The following is a 24794-nucleotide window of genomic DNA, read 5'->3' as shown; positions in this document are numbered from 1 at the left end:
GCTCTTGCTCAGGCTGGTCTCGAACTCCTGACCTTGAGCGATCCACCCGCCTCGGCCTCCCAGAGTGCTAGGATTACAGGCATGAGCCACCGCGCCCAGCCTAGAGAGCTTTTAAAAATATTGACACCAGGGCCCTATCTCTCAAAGATTCTGACTTACAATTGGTTAGGATAACCAGTGGTCTAGGATGAGGCCTTGACATTGGTATTTTTTAAAGCTCCCCAGTGGATTAAGAACCACTATCCTAGACATACAAATATGGTTTAGGGGTTAGATGTTCTCAGGGATTCTCAGCCTAGGTCCTTGGACACGTGGAAAGGTGGGGGGTGTCAAGAACTTAAATGTGAGGAATTTTTGTTTTTTATCAGATTCTCAAGGGGATACAGCAAAGACTAATATTAAACCTGTGTATGAGTAGATGGTTTCATATTTTTATACATCAGAAGTTGGTTGGTGCTTATTATTAATTTGCTTGAGAAGGATTTGAGTTCCCCCATCAATAAAGCCAGACAAGCGATTAGTGCAGGTTAACTCACCACGAGGAGTGCTATAGTTGGAGCTTAAATAAGCACACATTTAAATATTTGCCATGCAACTTAAGCAGCAGTCTTTGAACATGTGTAGATTTGAAAGTTCATTTGGGTATTAGGTGATGGTTCCATTCTCTTCCTCTAGTGTCATCATAGAGATACTTAATAAAATGCCTTGAAAAGTATGGAAGAAAGAGTCTAATTCTCTCTGTGAGACTCTGAGGGCATTCTTAAAGGAAGAACCATTTCAAGGGTAGGTAGGACTTGAATAAGGTGAGGTCATATGTCAGAAACAACCTGAGCGGGTCTGTTCACCAAGGGCAGGGACAATCCTTGTGTCTCCCTGAAGGCTTACAAAGATCAGGTAGGAGGTGTTGCTTGAAAGGCAGTAGGACCAGCAGGTGGAGTCCCCTCCATACCAAGCTAGGATTGCTGTAACCTAGTTGTTCAGACAGTGGTATTTTCTTGCATGTCATTTATGAAGTGGTATAAATACTATATAATCCTTTAAGAAAAATTAGAAAATATAGGTACACAAAAAGGGAAGCAGTCCGTTACTCAGATAACACATTTTGCCTCCTAAGCATTTTCCCAAAGATAACTTTTTTTTAAAAAAGGGAATCTTACCATGCAGTGTTCTATCCTCCGCTTTTTCTACTTGAATCTAAAGCTTGAACATTCCAATTCAAAAAATATATCATAATTTTTATTGACTACTTAAATGGATAAATGGACATAATTTAACCCATTCCACTAATATGGGCTGTTTTATTCTCCTAAGTCGTGAACAATTTCATTATTTTAAATAATGCTATAATGATCACCCATTTATATACACATTTTGGCATATTGCCATGTTTTTCTTAACATTTCTAGAATTAGAATTACAGGAGCAAAAAGTATTGGGGGGTTTTCCAAAAGCAATACAGGGTGCCAAATTGACCCCCAGAAGTGTTTCTGTTTATAATCTATCCAGCCAGATGAGAATACCACACCAGTGACATTTTAATATCTAAAATGAAGAGTGTCATCTGACAGTCATTAGTTCTAAGCTGAACTTCTGAATCACTTTTGGTTGCCAACTTGAGTTATATTCAAAGATTCTAGCATATTGTGAAGATATCCTTTGCCATTTTTCATCTCTTGATCCTTCCTCTAAGATAAATTGGTTTGTGGTTTGTTGATATTATCTTTATGTGAGGATTGTCTGTTTTCTGAATTGTTTTTCAAAAATTCAGGGTTGTTTTTTTTTTAAACGACTTTTAGATGGCAGTTTATGTCAGTAATATAGGATTTGCCTTCCTTATATTTGATTAACTAGAATTCGGGTACAGAGGGGAATTAGAGGGAAAGGGGGGCAGAGTTAATTTTTCCCATGTGAAGCACTCACATCCTAACGACTGACAAATGAGGGAGCGAAGCGTTCCAATGAGGAAGGGCCAGAATCTTCAGATACCTGGTCAAGTGGAGGAAATCTGATGGAGAGGAAATCAGATGCTGTGTCCAACCTACTACGGTGGGTAGGCTTCCTATCACTATTCAGAGAGAAAGAATAAAAATGTAAGCCGGGCACGGTGGCTCACACCTGTAATCCTAGCACTCTGGGAGGTCAACCCTGGAGGATCCCTTGAGCTCAGGAGTTCGAGACCAGCCTGAATAAGAGTGAGACCTCGTCTCTACTAAACATAGAAAAATTAGCTGGGCATGATGGCACACACCTGTAGTCCCAGCTACTTGGGAGGCTGAGACAAGAAGATCACTTGAGCCCAGGAGTTTGAGGTTGCAGTGAGCTATGATGATGCCACTGCACTCTAGCTGGGGTGATAGAGCAAGATTCTGTCTCAAAAAAAAAGTGGTTTTGTATTCAGGCAAACCCATACTATGAAACCCTTCCCTTTGTGCCTGTTTAGAATGTCTCTAGAGGGATTTTCAAGGAATCGGTGATAGTGATTGTACATGGGGACCTGGAGTAGGAGGAAGACTTATTTTTCATGCCATACCCATTTGTACTCTTTGAATTATTAACTATATATGTTTTACTTTTTTAAAAAAATTTTAAGCTAGTTATTTTTTAAAAGCCTTACTCGCCCATGGTTATGTAAGATGTTAACATTAAGGGAAACTGGATGAAGAGTATATGGGAACTCTCTAAAATGTCTTTATAATTCTTCTATAAATCTAAATTTATTTAAAAATAAAAAGTTTTTTTTAAAAAGGAGAAGGGGGAAAAGTATGTCTTCTTATATGGAATCCTACGCCATGAGGCTTTGTTTTACCTTCTTTTCGTTTCTTTTAAAGATTTTCCTGCTCTCACTTCTAATTCTGCTGACCTCCTGATTACAGTACACCTGTCTTAGCCATGGCACTGTTTTTATCAGGGTCAGACTGTTATTTCATAATGAAAATCAGCTGGCAGATACTTAAACATTCACAACAAATCAGGGGAAGAACTCTGTGAATATATTGCTCTCAAGACTTTTCCCAAGCTCTAAAATTGAGTTTCAGAAGGAATCGTGTGTGTGTGTGTGTGTGTGTGTGTGTGTGTGTGTCTGTGTGTGTGTGTCTGTGTGTGTGTGTCTGTGTTGGGGGTGGGGGAACTTGATGGACAGAGGGGCTGTGGCCAGTGTCTGAAATCCAGCAACAGTGAAAGGGTGGAGAGAGAAGGCAGATGCAGAAACATTCTTGAGTTGGTGATTCAAGTATGTGGATGACAAAAGTTGCTTGTTCAGGCCAGGCAGAGGCAGGTAAATTGGGCAGCTTTTCTGGTTATTTCAAGGGGTGAAGCACTATTGTTAATGGAGGGAAAGAGAGGCTTTGATGGGGCGGGTTTCTTGAGGTCAGAATTTGATCTATCTTGCCTTTGATTCCCAGGCAACTGTCCTGCATGCAGATATTTACTGAGTGCCCACTTTGTGCTAGGCACTGTTCATTCATGGTACTGGGGATACAGTCTCTGCTCCCACAGAGATTACATTCAAGTGGAAGGGACATCAATACACAAATAAACAAATACATGTCAGACATGTCAAGTAGATAAGTCCATGAAGAGAAATAAAGTAGGGTAAGGGGCTGGAGACATGGGTAGTTGGAGCCCTGAGGATGTTCTTCAGATAGGGTGTCAATGGCGGCTTCTTGGAGGAAGTGATGTTAGAGACCCAAATGAAATAAGGACAGAGATGAGCCATGCAGGTGTCTGTGGGAAGGGCATTCTGGCAGAGGGAACCATGAAGATGAAGGCCCTGAGGGGTGGAGAAGGGCTTCTTGTCAGGGGACAGCAAAGAGGCCTGTGTGGCTGGAGCTGAGTGAGGAGGAGAATGGGAGGTGATGAGAGGCCAGAAGAGTTTCGGAGAAGCTTATGGGAAAATATATTGGTAACATAGAAGCTTCCTGACAAAGTGAGCCTGTTGCTATAAGGAGAAATGTGAATTAATGGAATGCTATGGACCTTTATTTCCACTAGCTATCCTGGAGAGTGATACACCATAAAATGGTTAAAAGATTGATCCAGGGCCGGGCGCGGTGGCTCACGCCTGTAATCCTAGCACTCTGGGAGGCCGAGGCGGGCGGATCATTCTGAGCTCAGGAGTTCGAGACCAGCCTGAGCAAGAGCGAGACCCCGTCTCTACCAAAAAATGGAAAGAAATTAATTGGACAGCTAAAAATATATGTAGAAAAAAAAAATCAGCCGGGCATGGTGGCGCGTGCCTGTGGTCCCAGCTACTCGGGAGGCTGAGACAGTAGGATTGCTTGAGCCCAGGAGTTTGAGGTTGCTGTGAGCTAGGCTGATGCCACGGCACTCACTCTAGCCAGGGCAACAGAGTGAGACTCTGTCTCAAAAAAAAAAAAAAAGATTGATCCAGGAATGGGGAGATGTGGCTCCTGTTTGACGGTTTTCCCTTTTGCTCAGATATTAATTACTTGACCCATTTTGTGGCTCATTCCTGAAGTGCAGAATTGTCTTGTGGTGCTCTTGGGGGCATTTGAGAGGCAACCTTTACGTGGTCCTCAAGCTCCAGGAACAGAGGGCGACACTGGGTCAGGTAAAGCAGACATGAAGATGGTGTGACTTGATCTGTCCCAGGGGATGTTCACGTCTTTCCCGCATTTCAACTGTGGCCTCTCTTCTTCCAAGCAGAATTGGCTGCCGTGGTCCTTGCTGCTTCTCTCTCTCACATGTGAATCAAGCGCCTTCTATGTCCCTGGGGTCGCGCCAATCAACTTCCACCAGAACGACCCTGTAGAGATCAAGGTAAGTGTGTTCCTGAGCTGTTGGAGCCTCTGCGCTAAGCAGCCTGGCTAGAGGACCATGGGCAGCTGTGCATGTCCATCCAGTTGTCCTGGGAGAAAGGGTTCACTGCATGCTACACAGGCTGGAAGTAGAGTGTCCTAGATTATCTTCAGGAGCCCTGCGATTCTGAGAGCTCTACCCCTGCCTCTTCATCTCTCTCTCCCTGTACCTCTCGTTCTTCATATCCTCTCCCCATTTCTGGTTCTTTCTCTGTCTCTGTGTGTGCTTGTGTATGTGTGCATCTGTCTCCTTCTCACTCTCACTTTTGCTCTCAAACATTCTTTTCTCTCTGTGTGTATGTGTCCATGCCCATCTCTTTTTGCATCTCTGTCTTGCTCCAACTGCCTCCTCCTCTTTGGCATCTCTGCCTCCCTCTTTTATCTACTCTATCCTTCTCTCTGTTACCAGCTTTCTCTGCATAACTCACAGCATCTGTTCATATCGTTCATATATTGTAAACATCTCTCTTCCTTGGCAGTCAGACTTATAACTTGCAAGAACAGTAATTAAAATAACATTTATTGAAGGTTATTTACATGCCAGGCATTATTCATGGCTTAGCTCAGGATGTCTTCCGAGAACCCTCTGAGGTGAATTCTATATGTTTTATGGATTTCCTGTACATTTTACAGATTAGGAAACTGAGGCCTAGGAAAATAAATCAACATGCCTAAGGTCACATGATGAGGGAGACATAGGGTTAGTCTAAAGCCCCATCTCTTAACCACTGCAATATCCTCCTCCCACTGCCTCTGCCAAAAGCCCCCCCAGAGCAAAGCTGTGGCAGAGGGGCTACGGGGGTTGCTCTGGCTTCCAGTCCTGCCTAGCTGAGGATGTGGGAAGAGAGAGAGTGGGAGGGAACATAAAGGTGGGACTCATCTCTTTATAATATGGATTCTTTTCTGATTGTCCCCAGAGACAGAATGCTGAGAAACACAAAATTATTATAACAGATGACAACTTTTTGACTACTTTTTTCTCAAGCAGTTCGTGTAACCCTTAATAGAGGTCCTTAATGTCCTCAATCTAACATCCAGAAAGCTCTGAAATTCAAAGTTTTTCTAAGCTCACTGGAGGCAAGAGCTGGCTTGAACTGAACATGAAGCTGTTTATTGACTTATCCCACTCAGTATGAATATTTTTGCATTTTTCTGTACAAATAGTCATTGAACATGAGGTACTGCTCCAGACGCAGCTGGGGGTGTTAGGAAACCTATGGTATATATACCACATTACCCTTCTAAAATCTGGAAAATTCCTAATTCCAAAGCAAGAGTTTTAAATAAGCGTTGTAGACGTGGATTCTAAAAATTATTTATGCTTTTAGATGAAGCATGAGGAATGCTCAATATTTCCTAAATAGTAAAAATAATTTTAGTTATATTTAGATTAAAATTTTATTTTTTGTAACATTTTGATGGGTTCTATATTATCTGTGGTTTGGGGGTTTCCTGTGATTACTGCCGTTTCTAGTGCTATATCCTGTGTGCTTGCATCATTTCCTAAACATTCTCCGTCATCTTCTTAAACCTTATTTTTAATGCCACACAATATTTAATTAAATAAATATATCATAGTTTATTGATCAATTTCCCATTGTAGGAGCCTTTAGTTGTTTTTTGGTTTTCTGTCGTCTCTCATTCAGCAAACATCTAATGAGCACCTACTCTGCACCTAGCTCTACGGCACTGGGGTTACAGAGGTGACTGAGGCACACACAGTCCTTGCCCTCATGGAGCTTGAGTCTTAGATTATAGTGGGAGAAAGTGATTTTTTTTAAAAAATAGGTAAACAAAATGATTATATCTTATCAGACATGCAGCGAAGGAAACAGAGTGTTGAAGTAGAGAATGATGGGAGTTCCGTTAGACACGCTGTTTAGGGCAGGACTCAGAGGTCAGGATTTCAGCCGAGACCTAAATGTGAGAAGAAGCCACATGTGCACAGAGTAGGGCAGAAAGGAGCAGCAGGTTCAAACCCTGGGTCAGAGCTTGACTGACTCAAGGAACTGAAGAAGACCACTATGGTTGTGAATCAGAAGTGAACTTCTTTGTTCTTAAAGGCTTTTTTCCCCTCATTGAAGTTATTTCCTCAAGAACGATGCTCAGAAGTGAAAATATCAGCCCAAAGGATAGCAATATGTGCAAAATTCTGGGTATTGAATTTGGTTGTGAGTTTAAATGTGTAATGCAAGCAATCTAAAATTAATGAAATGTGAAATAATTCAGAATTGTGGGCAGTATAGTATATAGTATACTACAGTTATGTCTGCTACAATTAGTTTGCCTATTAGATACTATTACCAACTATACTAAAGGTGTGTGGGTACCAGGGAGGATTATTGAAAGAGGATTATTGGTTTCTGCTGGATGGTAGAACAACAACCTCTCTTCTCCCACCAGGCCGTGAAGCTCACCAGCTCTCGAACCCAGCTACCTTATGAATATTACTCATTGCCCTTCTGCCAGCCCAGCAAAATCACTTACAAGGCAGAGAATTTGGGTAAGTGCTGCTTTTACACTGCTGTCAACCTGTCCCCAAGGGGCACCCAGCATGGTTTTATAACAATAATAGCAGTTAGCCTTGCTATGTGCTGGACACTATTATTGTACATAGTTTACATACCTACTAGTTTATTTAAGCCTCATAATGACCCTGAAGGGGTAGCTGCTATGTTTATTCCCATTTTGCAGGTTAAGTGACTTTCCTCTGGTTATACTTTTAATGGCTAAGCTGGGCTTTGAATCCAAGCAGTCAGCCTTTAGAGTTGGAGCACTTGGCTTCTACTCAGACCAGCTTTGTCTGGATTTCTAGATTTCTCCTCTCTCCCAGCTTTTGTCATCTGCTCTGCTTTTGATGGAAAGAGCGAGTGATTACCTCTGCCCTAAAAGCAAGTAGTCACCATAGTTCTTGCTAAGCTGTGCAAGACTTGCCTCAAATAATCTGAGACACCCAGCACAGTGTCTGGCACAAGTATTCCATAAATAGTAGCCATTTTATTCTAATTTAAATAATTCTCCATTTGGTAGAATTTCAGGCTTAAAGGAAAAGGCATTTGGAGGCATCTCTTCAGGACACGGTTATTCATGCTTCTACTGTACCTGCTTCCATGTTAAGTCCTGGAGATAAAAGCACGGAAAGATGCTTTTCCTGAACTCAAGAAACTTAAGAGACTTTCTTCTTTTCTTATACCTTAGGAAGGAGAAAGGTGAGAGCAGGCCCCTGAAAGGGCTGCCTTCTCTGTCAGGGTTACCTATGGCACAGATGTTTCCAGAACCCCTAGCTGGTAAATATATCTCTGCCAGGTATTAGCGGTCCTGGACCAGCTGGAGACAGACCTTGGAACCAGTTTAACCAAAAGTGGGCTGCACCACCTCCCCCAAACACCAACTTTGCCTACATTTTGCCTTGTGGTATCAAACAGATTGGCTTCAGAGCCTGGGCTGGCTTCCACTGACTGTGCAGTGGTACAGCTCGTGACCCTGCCACCAACCATCTGTATACTGATGCCTGCCTGCCTGCCTCCTGCCTGCCATTTCCCTTCTTTCCTCTCCACACTGTGCTGTGCTCTAGCCACCTTGCCTTTGCCTGGGAAGCCAGACCCACTTGGTCCTCCAGGTCCCTGATACCAGCTGCTTCTTCCTTCCCCTGGGAGCTAGTATGGATTCTTTGGCAGTCCAAGACTACTTCAGTGTGATAGTGAATGATCTTAACCTCTCTGAACTTCTGCCGAATCTTGCATGAAACTGGGGAATGTTCCCACCTCATAGAAATGGAGACTTCTGTGTATAAACGTCATCCTGCCATATTGCATCTCGATCTGTCTTTGTGTAATATTTCCCTTTGTCACCCAAGGGCTCTTTGACTTGAGGGATTATGTCTTATATTCCTTTCTCAGCTTCTAGCCCAGAACCTGACACATAGTAGACATTCGGGAAATGTTAATGTCCTACCTAAGTCGAGCAAAAACATCCTTGTCTGAATGTCTGTTGGATTGCAAGCCAATCATTGTAATGGAAAGATATAAAAATGTAAAAACTCTACATTATCATCATGGTCACCACCACCACGATTAATGTTTGTAGGGCTCTTCCTGTGAGCTGGACACTGTTCTAAGCATTTCTGTGCTTTAACTCATTTAATTCTCACAACAACCCTGAGGTAGATTCTCTTACTGTCTCCTTATTACAGACAAGGGAAGTGAGGCACAAGGAGGTGAAGTCACTTGCCCCAGGTCACTCATCTAGTAAATGGCAGAGCCCTAGGAACCACCCCCATTAGGTGTGAATTTACCCATCCCTTTCTCCCCCCTCCCACCTGCCCAACACCCAATGAATGTTACTTCTATATGTGCACATAAGTTTTGAACGATTAGTACCAATTTAATGGTGAGTACATGAGGGGCGGACTGCCTCCCGATCCTCATCAACACTTAAGCATCACACTCTGCACTATCTTCCTAGAGTCTTATAGTAACTCTGTAAGCTGAGTATGATCATCCTCATTTCATAGTAGAGGGAACAGCAACTTCAAGGGTCTGAAAGACTTCAGGGTCACATGGCCAGTAGGTGGAAGAATTGAGATTTAACTCAGGTTTTTGACTCTAAAGCCAGAGTTCTTTCTGTAGTCCCAGGCTGCCTTCTCCAGAAAGGCTCATTTGGGCTGTCTGAGGGCAGTGCTCATGGTTGTCACATGAATGGAGATTCATGTCGTGGTGTGTGTATTGGAGCAGCTGTGGCATGTGATCTGGGAGTACTACATCAGGTTCTCTTAGAAGGTCCACATTCATGACTTCTTGCTCGTTGTTGAAAGGAATACTTCTGTATTAGAAAAGAGCCATTCCTGACCAGTATGTCCTCTTTCTTGGGTTAAATTTAATTTCCGAATATTAAGAAGTGATACCACCTTCCTTGTTCTGCAGCCCTGTTCCCCTCTCGATGGTTGTTTCTCTGCTCAAACAAGATCCTTGTTGACCGGAGAAGTGGGCAGGAGGATGTGGTGTAGAGGAAAGAGCCCCAGGGGTTTAGCATTACCACAGCCCCCCATGTGGTCATGGGCAAGCCACTATCCTCCGTCATCCTCAGCTTTGTCATCTGTGAAATACATTTCAGCAGTGGGCTATGCAGATGTCTTACGATGTCCTTGCTCTTAACTGGCCAGTCCATGCCTGGGTTTTGCATGCTCACCTACATTACCAGGCTTCCAAAACAGGGCAGAGGGGAAAGAGGCCTTCATCCAGGCCCCTCCTCACCCTCTTCCTCTCCTGGGTGGCTTCATCCACACTTTTTTTTTTTTTTAATTTTAGAAACACTTATTCATGCGTAGCTTGATTTTATTATACTGGTGAGCCTATATAAAGTTTTACTCAAAATTATTTTTAAAAATAATAATATTTCTCAAAAAATAAAATAACAGCTACACAATGTTTACATAATGTATAGGAAAGCAAATTTTTAAATTTGGCTCTCAGCATCAAAAGATAACAAAGGCAGAAAAATTCATCTTGGTAATAGTCACAAAATCATTTCTTACCTATGTATGTTTGTGATAACCTGTCACAGATAAAGGTTTTTTTCTCCCAATATGGTTATTTGGAATTTGTTATGAAATTTACTGCAAGCTTCTTCAAATTTTAAATTTATGATTAATAATTTTGTCAAAAATGTTGATTGAATTTTCTTTGCATACACAAATTTTTTTGATAGTTCAATTTTTATGTTATTTATATTCTTTCTTTAAGAATTCATTTGTAGAATGTATTTTTTTTATATTTCAGAATATTACAGGGGTATAAATGCTTTGGTTACATATTAATAAATTGTTTTTGCATGGCCCAAGTCAGAGTTACAAGCGTGCCTATCCCTCAGACAGCATGTACCGCCCCCATTAGGTGTGAATTTACCCATCCTCTTCTCCCCCTCCCACTTGCCCAACACCCAGTGAAATGTTACTTCCATATGTGCACATAAGTTTTGATCGATTAGTACCAATTTAATGGTGAGTACATGAGGGGCGGACTGCCTCCCCATCCTCATCCACACTGGAAGCATCTCTTGCCAGGGCTTCTGTTTTGCACAGCTGAGTGCCGCCCTCTACAGCAGCACCGCTCATGGCCCTGCTACTTAACTTCTGTGTGCTGACAACTCACAACTTCCACCTCTGCCCTGACCTCTCCTCTGAGCCTTAAATCTTGATATCTACCTGCCCACTTCATGTGTCAAAACTGAAAATGCCTTCAATCTAAATTTTCTGTTCTTTGTTTTCCCACCTAGAACCTAGTTGTAGAAATCTCATGGTATTCCTAACATGCACCATCCTCACTAATTCCTTATGTCCAGTCAGCACCAGATCCCATAGATTTCACCTCCTCAGTAGCTCCTGAGTCTGTATCCTCTTCTCCACCCTCACTACCCTCTGTTCCAGCCACCAGCATCACTCATTTGCATGACTGACTGCCATCACTCCCAGCCAGTTCCTTGCTTCCTCTGTTTTCTTCACAAAACAGCCAGAGCCACCTTTCTGTCACCAGAATCAGATAAGTCTTCCCTCACCCCAGTCAGAAACCTTCATTGGCTTTCGTTGCTTTCTAGGTAAAGATCAAGGTATGTGTGGCTCCTGGGCCCCCTGAGGACCAGCTCTGGCCCACCTCTCCAGCTCACCCAGTCATTGTCCCCAACTCTCTGCATTGCAGCCACACAGGCCTCTCAAATTTACTGCTCCCCCAACCCTTACCCGCATGGGGCCTTTGCACATACTGTTCCTTCTGTCTAGAATGTTCTTCCCCTATCTCTTGGCCTAGTTAACTTTTTCTCTTCCTGTAGAGCTCACTTCAAGTACCATTTCCTCAGGGAAGCTTTCTTAGACCTACTCTACAGCAATTTATCCCATAAATTCTCATTTTGCTGATTATGTAATCAAAGTCTGTCTTTTCACTCGACCATAAGCTCTATGAGTTTGTCTGTTCAACTTTGTATCTTCAGGGCCTGGCATGTAGTGGGTACCCAGTGCATGTTTGTGAGGGAATGAATGAATGACTAGCTGACTAGGCAGAGAATGCCATAGGAAATGGATCCATACTGATGGGCAAGCGTTAGACCAAGTGCATGTGGAGGCGTTAGTCCTGGCTGTGGTTGGTCTCCTTCAGCTTGCCCCGGTGTCACATCATCACAGTAGAATCAGTTGTTGAATGGCTCAGAGTGAAAGCACCATTGGGTTTAGGTGACATTCTAACTGCTCAGTGCCTGTTAGCATGAGGTCTGGCAGCAGGTTACTCTGAAGCAACAGGCACACAAGGGGCATGCCAGTTTGTTAAGTAAAAGGATGTTTTGGATAAAAACCTCAGGTGCTGGATTCACCCTGCTTCTCTCCCTGCCAAACCAGGATCTAAAGACACAGGGATAAATAAGAAACAATCTACCCTTAAAGAGCTCATAGGTAGGAGAGCTAGAAACATAAATATATCAGAACATCATACAAAGTAACATCATTGACATATGAAAAGGTGCTAATGATAAAATTAGTGTTGGTTGCTTGTCTGCTCTGTGCCTGGTAGTTTACTTAGATTAATTCCTTTATTCCTCACTGTAACCCTATGAGGTGGGTGCTATTATTATCCCGTATTACAGATAAGGACATTGAGGCCCAGTGAGGTTGAGTGACTTCCCAAGCCTGCTAAGCTAGTAAGTGGCAGAGACAGGGTGCAGTAGCAGGTGGTCTGCAGTTGGAGCCTTCTCTCTTCACTGCCTGATGCTGCCTCGGCACAGAGGGAAATCAGAGGAGGAAGTGACGAGCTTGTCCTAAAGGAGTCAGGAAGGAATTGCTGGAGAGAGTGAAATGGAAGCTGAGTTTGCAGCCAGGAGCATGGGGCAGGGCATGGCAATCCAGGCAAAGGAAGTGACTGAGGCCCAGCCGCATGGAAGAGTATGAAATGTTTGATGAGTACTGAGGGGTCCAATGGTACTAGAGCACAAAGGAAGAGGAGCAGGCGACAGGTGGGGGTTAGCTGGGCCAGCTAGACTTGAACAGATGGGAAGGGCATTCACTGCCAGGCTTGGGTACTGCTGAAGTCCTTGGAAGTCCATTTTTGCCCTGCAGTCCTGCATCTCTGTGACTCTGCTGACCTCAGCAACCTCAGGGCTGAAGCTCTGAGCTCGGATCTGTCTCTCTTACGGCAGGAGAGGTGCTGAGAGGGGATCGGATTGTCAACACCCCTTTCCAGGTTCTCATGAACAGTGAGAAGAAGTGTGAAGTTCTGTGTGGCCAGTCCAACAAGCCCGTGACCCTGACAGTGGAGCAGAGCCGGCTCGTGGCCGAGCGGATCACAGAAGACTACTATGTCCACCTGTAAGTTGTCCTCTGCTCCCTACTGGCCTCAGATTCACATAGGGGAGGGCACTGATGGGAGAGGCAGTGCAGAGGGACTGAGCAGGGCCTTGGGTTTCCAGCATTGCTGACAACCTGCCTGTGGCCACCCGGCTGGAGCTCTACTCCAACCGAGACAGCGATGACAAGAAGAAGGAAAAAGATGTGCAGTTTGAACATGGCTACCGGCTCGGCTTCATGGATGTCAACAAGGTATGGTGTCTTTGGCGTGCTCACAGGGCTGGGGAGCCACACCTCACGAGTCAGGAGCACTGAGGGCCGTGGAGAACGGGGAAATATTCAGCTGTAGGTTCGTAACAGAAAATATGAGGATCGCCAAGGCAGGTTTCTCCCCGTGCCCCTGAGCGTGATGGTCTGTCAGAGGTCTGAGTGCTCTGGGCAAGGCCCTGTTAGATGCTACAAGGAGGTGAAGGCACAGTCCCTAAAAAGTCAGATTCCTTTTATAAGGTTAAAACAAAAAAGAAACCTGGCACTTCATTGGTATGTAGGAGAGAGGGCTAAGTTGTGGTCAAGAGCGTGCAGTCTCCCAGGGTCTGAATCCTGCCTCCACCAGTTACTGGTTATCTGAGCAACCTTGAGCCTGTGATTCCTTGTCTGTAAAATGTATGTAATAAGGATGGCCACTCTCTGGGGTTGTTACGCAGAGAAAATCAGATTGTGTGAGCACCTCACAGCACAGCCCCTGAGAATAAGCTAATAATGATGATGATTATAAGTGTGATTCTCTTTACTGATCTTTATGATTTTCTGAACTGGGCACATATTACTTAGGGAATAAAAAATAAAAACATTTCTTTTGAAGCACAGCCCGTCCTGCAAGGACTTCTGTCCTGATTGGGAAGAGAACTGACAGTATAAGACCCTGGATCTTAAGTACCAGTTGCCTTCCGCTGACTGTTAATGCCAGTGGAGTTCAGAGGGAGCTCATTGTGCATTCAGGTTATCACGGAGGAGGTGGGCCTTGAAAATAGGTAGGCTTTTGCAGAATGGAGTTGGGGTGGCATTCTAGTTGGAGTGAATATGGTAAACAGAGATGTAAGGTAGGGAGGGTCTGGGAGGCCGGTGAGCTCATGTGACTTAGAAGATGATGACAGCCAGGCATATTCAGGTCGGATGATAGAAGGCCTTGAATGCCAGGCTAAGAGAATTGGGCTTTTATATGTTAAGCTCCAGGGAGCCCTTGAGGGTTTCTGAGCAGGGCAGTGGTAAGAGGAAAACAGTGTTGTTGGAAGGTTGGTACAGCCAGGCATGCTGGGTGAGGGGAGGGACCTGACACCTGGGTAGTCTCCCTGAGTGATTTCCTGGTTGTCTCTTGCCATTAGTTGTTTTGTTCTCTGTTGCTCTGTTTTAGATCTACCTGCACAATCACCTCTCATTCATCCTTTACTACCACCGGGAGGACATGGAAGAGGACCAGGAGCACACATACCGTGTCGTCCGCTTCGAGGTGATTCCCCAGAGCATCAGGCTGGAGGGTGAGTGGGGAGGTGTGACCAGAGGGGCAGGGCTGGATGGGCCTGGGCTTCCATACCCAGGGTCTTCTCACGCCTCACACTCCCGAGCTGGCTAACGGGCTCAGGTGTGGTGTATGGGTCCAGCCGAAGAGAGTCATGGTATCCTGTTAGAGAAGGTGGGGTTGAGGGGAAAGCTGACAATCTGACGTCTGCTGTGGCACAGACTGGGTACCTTATTAGTTTACTCTTTCCCAGCAACCACAGGAAGTAGATATGTAGTGATAATAGCTGAGAAACCACAGGCTCACAGAAATTAGTGACTTGGCCAAGACCAAACAGCAAGTTGGGGCTTGGTGGAGCCTCTTCCCAAGAACCAGCCAGCTCATTCTGGGTTGAAGAACAAGGGGCAAGGACCCAGACAGAGCTGTTGGGCAGCAGGTTTCTCTGTTTCTCTCCCTCTGTGGGAGTGATTGGCAAAGACCAGAATTTGCCCAGGATCAGCCGTTGTTCTGCAGTTTGGGAGCCCAGCTTAGTCCTTCTGGGCCTCACAGGACCTGGTCCAGTGCCACCTCACCTGCCAGCCCTCACCAGACCGTGCTCTCCAATTAAACAGTAGGCCCAGCCTTTTGTCCATGGTGGTGGTTTTCTGGCATTTTTTTTTTTTTTTAAAGCTGCAGAACCTACTTTTCAAACAAAATTGGACACAGAAGTCTGAAACATAGATCCAGTACTTTTTAACAGCACCATACTGCATCTCCTGCTATGCGTGTCCTGAGCACAGTTCTACATTTGTGTACATGACAGTTTTGAGTTCATCTGCTCCCCTACTAGCTCTTTGAGAGCTTAGACTCTCTGTCCCCTTTCCTCACCGTTTTATCTCCAGCACTCAGCACAGTACCTGGCACATAGTTGGTGCTTATTAGAGTTGGTTGAATGAATAGACAGATGACAGGATGAAAAAATGAGGAAATGAATGGAGAAAGCATCTGAGTGATTGAATGACTGAAGTCCTGGGACTTTGGAGATGAACTAAGTGAGTAAACATGACAGAATGAATCAGTATTGTTTTGTGTGTTAAATGGGACTGACTGAATGAGTAAGTCAGTGTTTGAGTTTAGTGAAGGGAGACCGACTGACTAAAGGAAGGACTCAGACTCAGGCCTCTCTGCAGTCCCTAGGCCTTTGGAAGGTCAGGGCCCTGGGGAATATAATTTTTGTTATTGTTGGGGTTTTTTTGTTTTGTTTTTTAGAGACATGGTCTCACCGCATCACCCAGGCTGGAGTGCAGTGGCATCATCATAGCTCACGATTGCCTCAAATTCCTGGGCTTAAGCAATATTCCTGCCTCAGCCTCCCAAGTAGCTGGAACTACAGGCACACCACCATGCCCAGCTAATTTTTCTTATTTTTTGTTTAACCAGGCTCTCCCTGTGTTGCCCAGGCTGGTCTTAAACTCCTTGCCTCAAGTGAAACTCCCACCTTGGCCTCCCAAAGTGCTGGGATCATAGGCATGAGCCACCAAGACGAGCCTAATTTTTAAAATCCATTTTTATCCACTGCTCCCAGCCTCCACGCAGACCCTAAAGACCAGGGTCCCAGCAGCAGGCAGCCTCAACCATGGAACAACCCTTGGGTAGTGGCACTGGCTGCCACAGGAATAGACTGAGTCTCTGTCTCTCATAGATCTCAAAGCAGATGAGAAGAGTTCATGCACCCTGCCCGAGGGTACCAACTCCTCACCCCAAGAAATTGACCCCACTAAGGAGAATCAGCTGTACTTCACCTACTCTGTACACTGGGAGGTGAGTAGGGCTGGAGCTCACGGGCAAGGGAGGAGGGTTCTGGTCCGGGCCAGGATTCTCCAGCAGAGGCCTGACTCTGCATGCTTCCTCCCAACTGCCAGGAAAGTGACATCAAATGGGCCTCTCGCTGGGACACTTACTTGACCATGAGTGACGTGCAGATCCACTGGTTTTCTATCATTAACTCCGTTGTGGTGGTCTTCTTCCTGTCAGGTGAGAGACCTGTGGGATGAAGGGTGCAGAGGATGGGTTTGGGGTTGAGTGACTGAGGCATCCACCTGCACGTGCATGCATTCACTGATGCCATGAAACTTTGATGTGCTCATTCTGTGCCAGGCACTATGCCAGATGCTGGGGATATGGTGTTGAACAAACCCACCCCAGTCTCTGCCTTCACAGAGTCTGTATTCTAGTGGTGGGAGAGAAACAAAAAAGCAAGTAAATAGTGGAGTTCCATATAGGGATAAGTGCCATGAAGCAGATAAACAGGTGACCAAATACATAACAGTTGAGGAAAGGGTGAATGCTACTTTAGGGAAGGCCTCTCTGAACGAGGAGGAAGAGCCGTCATTCAGAGACCCAGGTAAAGACTGTTCCAATGAGTGTCACACTCCTGCAGTGAGATAAACTTGGCGAGAAGCTGGATGGCGAGAGGGTGGTGGACAGAGGTGGAATGACACTGATTGTTTCAATATCATGTGAGAAGTGAAGATGATGCTAGCTACTGTTTATTAAACACTTACTAAGGGGCCAGCTGCTGTCCTAAGCACTGTACAAACACCTCAATCCTTGAAGCCTCATGAGCTAAGCCTAAAAACATTAAGTGAGCTCAAGGTCATGCAGCCCATTCTCCTAACCACTGCATTGCTGCCCGGGGAGGGAAATAGGGAAATAATGGGGGTGGGGGATTTCTGAACTTTTGAGGGGTACTGAGAGTTGAAGATGTCTTCGGTGAGTCTTGAAGCATGAATATGAGTCAGTTAGGGCAGGGTGGGGCATTCAGACAAAGGGAATAGCCTGGGCAAAGGCATGGAGGTGAGAGAGCCACAAGGCTGTGAGCTAGTAGGTGGCTAAAAGCAGCAAATAACCAGAGGTGGAGTGAGTAGTGAGCCTGGGAGAGATGAGGCTGGAGAAGTTGTCAGGATCAAGCCATGGAAGAGCTGGGATACTCTTTAGAACAAAAAGCAGCATCCTTTGGCTACCCCCAACCATCCCAGTGGCACTTCCTTTCCCCAGCCCGGGCAGTATCCCTCTGTGCACCCTTCCCTTGGTGGAGTGCACAGCTGGAGTGGAGCTCCGCCTAGAAGAGGACCTGAGGTCCTGGATAGCCAGTTCCTACTGGAACAAGCCATGTACGCCAGCAAAACACCAAGCCCAGGGGGGCACAGGGCACAGAGGACTGCTGGCAGTGCCAGCAGCTCTTCCTCCCCACCCCTGTCTGTTTCAGGCATCCTGAGCATGATTATCATTCGGACCCTCCGGAAGGACATTGCCAACTACAACAAGGAGGATGACATTGTACGAGGTCTTGGCTGGGGAGGGATGGACTTGGAGAAGGAGGGCAGTCTAGCAGTAGGGCTCTGGGCCTACCAGACTGGGAGGGGTGTGTGTGTCTGTTATCACTCACAGAGGAAACCTCATGAAGGTGAAACAGAGAAAAAATTTTTAATTACCCAAAATGATGAGGATGAGCTTTCTAATTTCCAAGCGTAAAAGCAATGAAAGAAGTCACAGAAAGAAAAGTTAATTGACATTAATGTTTTAAAAACTATTCTGCCTGTCAGATACATAGACAAAACAGAAAAAGGAAGTGGCAAAACAATATTTGCAACAAACTTGAAAAAAGTAGTATAGTTGAAAGAATTTGTATAAAGTCTCTTCAGGAAAAAAACCAAAAACCTAAAATCTCTAATGTAATGACGAACAGGAAGTTTATAGACAAGGAACTACACATGGCACGTAAGCATGTGAAAAACTGTTTTTACCTCATGAATAACCCCTGAAAATGCAGGTTCAAATAATCATAAGACCATTTTGGACATCAAATTAGTACAGATTTTTTTTTTTAATAGTACTAATTGTTGGCAAGGTTAACATAAGATAGCACTTCCCATACCACCCATGCAAGTGTAAATTGGTAGTTTTCTGAAAAGCGATTGGTCAAGAACTGTAAAATAGGCAACTTGCTTTGACACAGAAATTATTTTAGGATTTTCCTAAGGAAATATTGAAAAACACAAAGACTTGGTCTAGAAATACTTATTACAGCTTTGAAATATAATTTCAAAGAGTATTTATTGACATGAGGAAATGCTCCCAATCAAATATCAACTGAAAATAACAAAAGTACTCAGTATGATCCCAATTTCATTGTTTAAAACATACATATAAACATATACGTACATAAAAGACTAAAGGAAATATATCAATACAGCAATATCCTTAAGTGGGAGTATAAATCATTTTTTAACATCTTTTTGTTTAAATTTTTTCCATAATATTTATTGGGTTTTGTTCATTTGAATTTCATGCCATATACCAAAATTTTTTTACTTATTTTTTATTACACAAATAAGAATACTTAATTTCTTTTATAATCAGAAAAAAAACCAAATTGCTTCTAAATCTCACCATCCAAGAACTATTACAGTTAACATTTTATTGTGTTGATTTGTTACATTCTTTTCCTACACACTCGGTTTGTGGAATTTGGGGACATTTTCCTTTACACAGCTACCGGTGTCGTGTTTGTGGCCTGTCGTCACTTGCACTCCTGTGTCAGAGCAGAGCCGGTTGATAGCTGAGGGAGCCTCGGGGGTGGTCCTTGGAGGGGCTGCCTCCAGCCTCACTCTCTGGCCCTTTGCTGCAGGAAGATACCATGGAGGAGTCTGGGTGGAAGCTGGTGCACGGTGACGTCTTCAGGCCCCCCCAGTACCCCATGATCCTCAGCTCCCTGCTGGGCTCAGGCATTCAGCTCTTCTGTATGATCCTCATTGTCATCTGTGAGTGGGCTCAGTGGGGCTGGGTGTGGGTGGCATGGCCGCCTCTTCTGTGTGCCTCAAGGAGAGGAGGGTGGGCTTCCCTCCCTGGAGAAGGAGGGTCAAGCTTTTGACACCAGGTGGACATGTCAGTATGTCCAGGCCAGACAGCTGTCAACCCCAGCAATAGCCCCCGCCCAGGACCATTTACCAGCTGGGTTCCTTCCCAGCACCATTTACAGAGCCCACCATGTCTGCTCCATCAGGGAAGCCACGCATCACTGCTGCGAGATGGGCCTTTTGTAGTCAGAGGGTAAGTGACTTACCCAAAGTCAGTACCAAGGTCAGGACTGGAATCAGGTCTTTTTTTAATCTGAGAAAAACCCACTAATATGTAATAGTTTCAGATAGCTTTGGAGTTAGTCTGCCTAGATTTGTATCTCAGCCTCATGCATCCAAGCTTTGTGACCTTGGACAGGCCACTAACTCTGTGAGCCTCAGTTTCCTTGTCTGAGAAAGGGGAGAAACTGATCACCACCTTGCAGAGTTGACAAGGCAGAATCAGTGAGGCGACATTTGTGGTGCACTCAGCCCAGCGTCTGGCTCGTTACAAGAGCTCTGTGGACTGGAAGCTTCAGAGAAGATTTGGCCAGGCACAGCCCAGCAGCTGCTGCACTCCTCCAAGCCCCAGCTAAGACCAGTCTTCTCCTGTAGAGGGGAAGGGACTATGCTGTTGAGGCCAAGGGAGAAGGGAGCCTCATTTAGCCCCCTCTGCCCAGTGTCCTGGTGAGCCTGTCCACGACGGGGCTGGGGACCTGGCAATCAGCCCCCCTGACTTTCTCTGCCCTGCCCTCCCTCCCTCCACAGTTGTGGCCATGCTTGGGATGCTGTCGCCCTCTAGCCGGGGAGCTCTCATGACCACAGCCTGCTTCCTCTTCATGTTCATGGGGTAGGTGTGTCTGAGGGGGCTCCTGGGGGCCGGCACAAGCCTCTTTCACTCCAGCTAACAGGTCCTCTTGGTGTGAATCCCTGCCATTTCTCCACAGAGTGTTTGGTGGATTTTCTGCTGGCCGTCTATACCGCACTCTAAAAGGCCATCGCTGGAAGAAAGGAGCCTTCTGTGTAAGTGTTCTAAACCTTCTCCTGCTGTTTGGTGGGGAGCTAAGAAGCTTCTTCCTGGGTGGCTCAGGAAGAGAGTAGGCAGGCACTGGTGGGGATTTTTGAGCCAAAGTCTGAGCAGCAGCATGATGTAGCAGGAGGAGCACAGGCCAGGGGTCAGGAATGTGGAGCTCTTACCCGCAGGCTCGCAGCAAGACCTCTTAGGGCCTTAACTCCCCATCTGCAAGATGCAGGATTTGAATTTAGGTGATTTTTAACCTACATTGTCCAATGGCTCGAGCAAGAGAAGAAATTAGGGGTTCAGAATAGCAGGATTTAGAACAGCAGGGCTGCTGGGAGACACCCTGCCCAACAGAGTAAAGAGGGACTTGCCAGCCAAAGACAGAAGAGGCCAGGCCCACATTAACTGTCAGCCTGTCCACCAGACTTTGGTGCCTCCATTCCTCTTCTGTGAGGACAGCTCCTGCCCTTCTCTGTCCTCCTGGGCTTAGGAGAGAGCTTAGCAACAGAAAAGACCATAGAAACCAGAGGAGTCTAGGGGTCAACCTCACCTCCTAGGGACCCCTGAGCTGCTTCTCCCAGAGCCAGTGAATCCCTTAGAGGACTAGGGACACCCTTGGGTGCCCATACTCAGAGAAGCCTCTAGGGCGAGCACTCTGAAACATGTTCACAGCTGTCAAAAGCTCCAGGGGAGCTCAGGCTGTGTTGGTTCTGGTTGCTAGGCCTCAGGCACAGAGTAAGCCCTCAGTAAAGAAGAGCTGTGATGGTGATTGCTCTGGAAGGATCAGAATGGTTCCCACATTCTTGATGATTCAAGCATTTTTCTTAGGCCACTGTGCGCCAAGAGCCAGGGATCTAGAGAGGAATAAAATCCACCATTCCCCTCTCCCGAAGAGAGCCTTTCCTGGTAAAGTCTCCCTCCAGACACTCTCCAGGCTCTCCCTCGACAGGTCCTGAACCAAACCCAGTCTCTTCCCCCTTACGTCTGGTGGCCCCATCATTCATCCAGGTGCCCAGGCCAGAAACCCGGGAAGCTGCCTGTCCTCCTTCTCCTCCCTCGTGCCTCGCCTCTTCTTAGACATGAAGTGTCGCGGGTATTCCTGCCAAATGATCCACAAATCCCCTCCTATCTCTCCATCTCTGAGGCTCTGGCCCAGATTGAGGCTTCTTGCCTCTCACTTGGACTGACCTGGCCGTCCATGGTCTGCCCACAAGATTCTGCCCTCCCTCCACAGCTGGGCCTCTGCCACAGCCTGCTGCAATGTGTGTGCCCAACTACCTTCTCTCCTCTGCCCTTGCCTGTGCCATCTCCTCTGCCTGGGCCACGCCACGCCTCACCCTCCTCTCCTGGTTAGTGTCACCTCATCCTTTAAGTCTTAGCTCCAGCATCACTCCTCTGGAGGCTGCTGCCTCCCCTGATTCTGCCCTCAGTGTCCTCCTCAGTGCTCCAGAGGAGCCGGGCAGAGCCTTGGTAAAAGCTAAGTAGTACTTGGCAGAGGGAAGCATTGCTGTGTATGTTGTTCTCCATGTAGGGGTCTGCCTTTTTTCCTGTTTGTACCCCTGGTGTCTAGCACAGTGTCCAGTCAATAAATTTCAGCCAGTAAGGCAGAGGAGGAGGAAGTCCCTGCTACACAGCAGAGTAAAACAGGAACACAAAGGAAGGGAGGGAGTGACATGTGAGCTGGACCTTAAAGAGGAGGATTTCACACGGAAGCAGCCAGCATAGGGGCCTCAGGTTCTGGAATCACCAATCCTGGCTCTGTTCTTTCCTTGGTTGATAACTTTGACTAGCACCTGAGCTTCGGTTTGCCCATCTCTCTAATGGGGATTGCTGCGTCTACCTGTCAGAGTTGTTGTGTGGGTGGAAAGAGACTGCACGTAAGGCCGGTGGTACAGTGCTAGCACTCAGGAGGCAGATACCCTCAAGTGCTGATGGCCTATGTAAAGGCCCAGGGATAGGAACGTGCAGAAGCAGTGACCAGTTGTTGGGTACGAGGGGTGGTAGGCCAAAGATGGAACTGGCAGTGGAGGTTGAGCGCCAGGTTGCAGAGGGCCTTGGTCATTGTGGTCACTGACCCACCTGGATGCTCAGGCTGCCACAGTGGTCTCTGGCCCGATAGTCACTGCGTGGCAAGGAGGCAACTCAACTGTAAGTCTGGGGCTTTGGTTCCCTGTGCCTGGACCCCAGCCCAAGAGATTCTGACTGAGTACACCACAGTAGGTCAAGAGCATGGGCCCAAGTTTGTACCTTGCTCCCCCCTCAACAGACTGTGTGAGGCTGTGGGGAGAGGTATTTAACATTGCTGGGCCTCAGTGTCCTCATTAAAAGGAATAATGTTAGTCCTCCCCTTCTAGACCTGCAGCGAGGATTATGTGAGATGATATATTCAAAGCCCAGTGTCTGCCATCCCCAAGGCTCAGGTAAAGCCTAACCATCATTCTAGGTGGTTTGGCTTGGGGCCCAGACATACACGTTTGTAAAGTTTTATTCATTCATTTATTCAACCAATATATATTGAATAGCTACTGCATTCTAAGTGAGGGGAGTGGAAAAAGCTGGACATGCAGTTCCCAAGGAACTCACGAGGTCTGTCGGGGATACGCAGACATTGATCAGGTAGCAAAAATACACAATTACAAACTGGAATGAGAGCAAGGAAGGGGCAATTTCAGAGACCTAAGAGGGCATAGAACAAGGAGTCTGCATAGTCTGAGAGTCAGGGAATACTTTCTAGAAGGAATGATACTTGAGCTGAGACCAGAGGACAAGGAGGGGTTGAGAATTTCTCCCCAACACTGGGATGGGGGAGCTCCCTGGATGCAGCTCCTCAGCCTGGCCCCTCTTGCTCCCAGACGGCAACGCTCTACCCTGGCGTCGTTTTTGGCATCTGCTTCGTATTGAATTGCTTCATCTGGGGAAAGCACTCATCAGGAGCGGTAAGTGCCCTGCCTCTCCAGCAAGAGAGGGCCAGCTGTGCTCAGTCCCACTCCCAAAGGCCACTTCCTGTTATTCCCTTCCCTTTTCTGAGTCCCCAAAGTTCTGTTCCCAGCCCTGAGGGCCGGCAGGGGTTTCCCCAGCACTACCCATCATCTGCCCATGCCCTGGGCCTGGCCTTCCTGTGGGCTCTTTCAGACAACTGCCAAAGCTCACTTCTCTAAAGGGAGGTTCCACAGCCCAGGGGCCAACTGGGGAATTTCCCTTTGTCTTAACCAAGAGAGAGCTGCCTCGTGTGAGGATATCCCAAAATAGGGCTCTCCTCCTCTACATCCCTGCCCTGCAGCACCAGTCTCTGCAGGTAGAGGCAGAGAGGAAAGGCAGGGTAACGTCCTATCCTTTGAGTGGGGATCCCACCAGCCCCAGTCCAGTATGTTGCTAGCAGCTGCCCAGGATGCATTGAGAAGGATTTTGAGCTCAGTTGGGGTAGGGGGATGGAGTCTCCATCAGTAACAGGCCTGCAGTAGAGTTGGGGCAGGCATTTGCCATTCACCTTAGCAGGTGGAGCCCTCTGCCCTTTACCTGCACGTGCCCATTAAAGGTCCTTGCATGATGTCTTAAGTCCAGGCAGCTGGAGGACGGGATTCTTCCCCAGCAACTTAGCAAGCCATCCTCAGGAAACATGGAGTCATGCCCTTCCTCTCACTTCCTCTTTTTTAATACCTGTGTTCCTTCTCTCTTTCAACATTTTCCTCTCAATTACAGCTACTTACTATAAACACTCATTGTAGAAATTTTGCAAAGTACAGAGAAGTTAAAGAAGTAAGGCTGGGCGCGGTGGCTCTTGCCTATAATCCTAGCACTCTGTGAGGCTGCGGTGGGAGGATCTTTTGAGGTCAGGACTTCAAGACCAGCGTGAGCAAGAGTGAGACCCTGTCTCTATAAATAAATAAATGAATGAGGTCAGGGGTTCAAGACTAGCCTGAGCAAGAGCGAGACCCCGTCTCCGTAAATAAATAAATGAATGAAGGAAGGAAGGAAGAAATAGGCCAGACGTGGTGGCTCACACCTGTAATCCTAGCACTTTGAGAAGCCAAGGTGGGAGGATTGCCTGAGACCGGCCTGGGCAATAGTGAGACCTTGTCTCTACAAAAAAATAAGAAAAATTAGCCAGGTGTGGTGGCCTCACACCTGTAGTCCCAGCTACTTGGGAGGCTGAGGCAGTAGGATTGCTTGAACCTAGGAGTTGGAGGTTGCAATGAACTATGATGACACCACTGCACTCATTGCTCAGGCAACAGACCCT

The 24794-nt window shown here is 46.3% G+C and overlaps 1 protein-coding gene across 1 annotated transcript in view; it reads left to right on the top strand.

Moving 5' to 3' along the window:
• The window catches only part of TM9SF4 (transmembrane 9 superfamily protein member 4), a 46675-nt gene that overhangs the window by 12136 nt on the left and 9745 nt on the right, over positions 1-24794 (top strand). Inside the window, exons 2-13 of the mRNA XM_012665827.1 lie at positions 4666-4779; positions 7221-7320; positions 12993-13161; positions 13263-13392; positions 14552-14675; positions 16338-16456; positions 16558-16669; positions 17904-17974; positions 19326-19458; positions 20302-20383; positions 20481-20556; positions 23407-23490. Of these exons, the coding sequence (XP_012521281.1) occupies positions 4666-4779; positions 7221-7320; positions 12993-13161; positions 13263-13392; positions 14552-14675; positions 16338-16456; positions 16558-16669; positions 17904-17974; positions 19326-19458; positions 20302-20383; positions 20481-20556; positions 23407-23490 (1314 nt within the window). The remainder of the gene's footprint in view (positions 1-4665; positions 4780-7220; positions 7321-12992; positions 13162-13262; positions 13393-14551; positions 14676-16337; positions 16457-16557; positions 16670-17903; positions 17975-19325; positions 19459-20301; positions 20384-20480; positions 20557-23406; positions 23491-24794) is intronic.

Source organism: Propithecus coquereli, unplaced genomic scaffold, assembly GCF_000956105.1.
Source record: "Propithecus coquereli isolate 6110/MARCELLA unplaced genomic scaffold, Pcoq_1.0 Scaffold122, whole genome shotgun sequence".
Lineage (NCBI taxonomy): Eukaryota > Metazoa > Chordata > Mammalia > Primates > Indriidae > Propithecus > Propithecus coquereli.
This window is presented reverse-complemented; position numbering and strand designations above follow the sequence as displayed.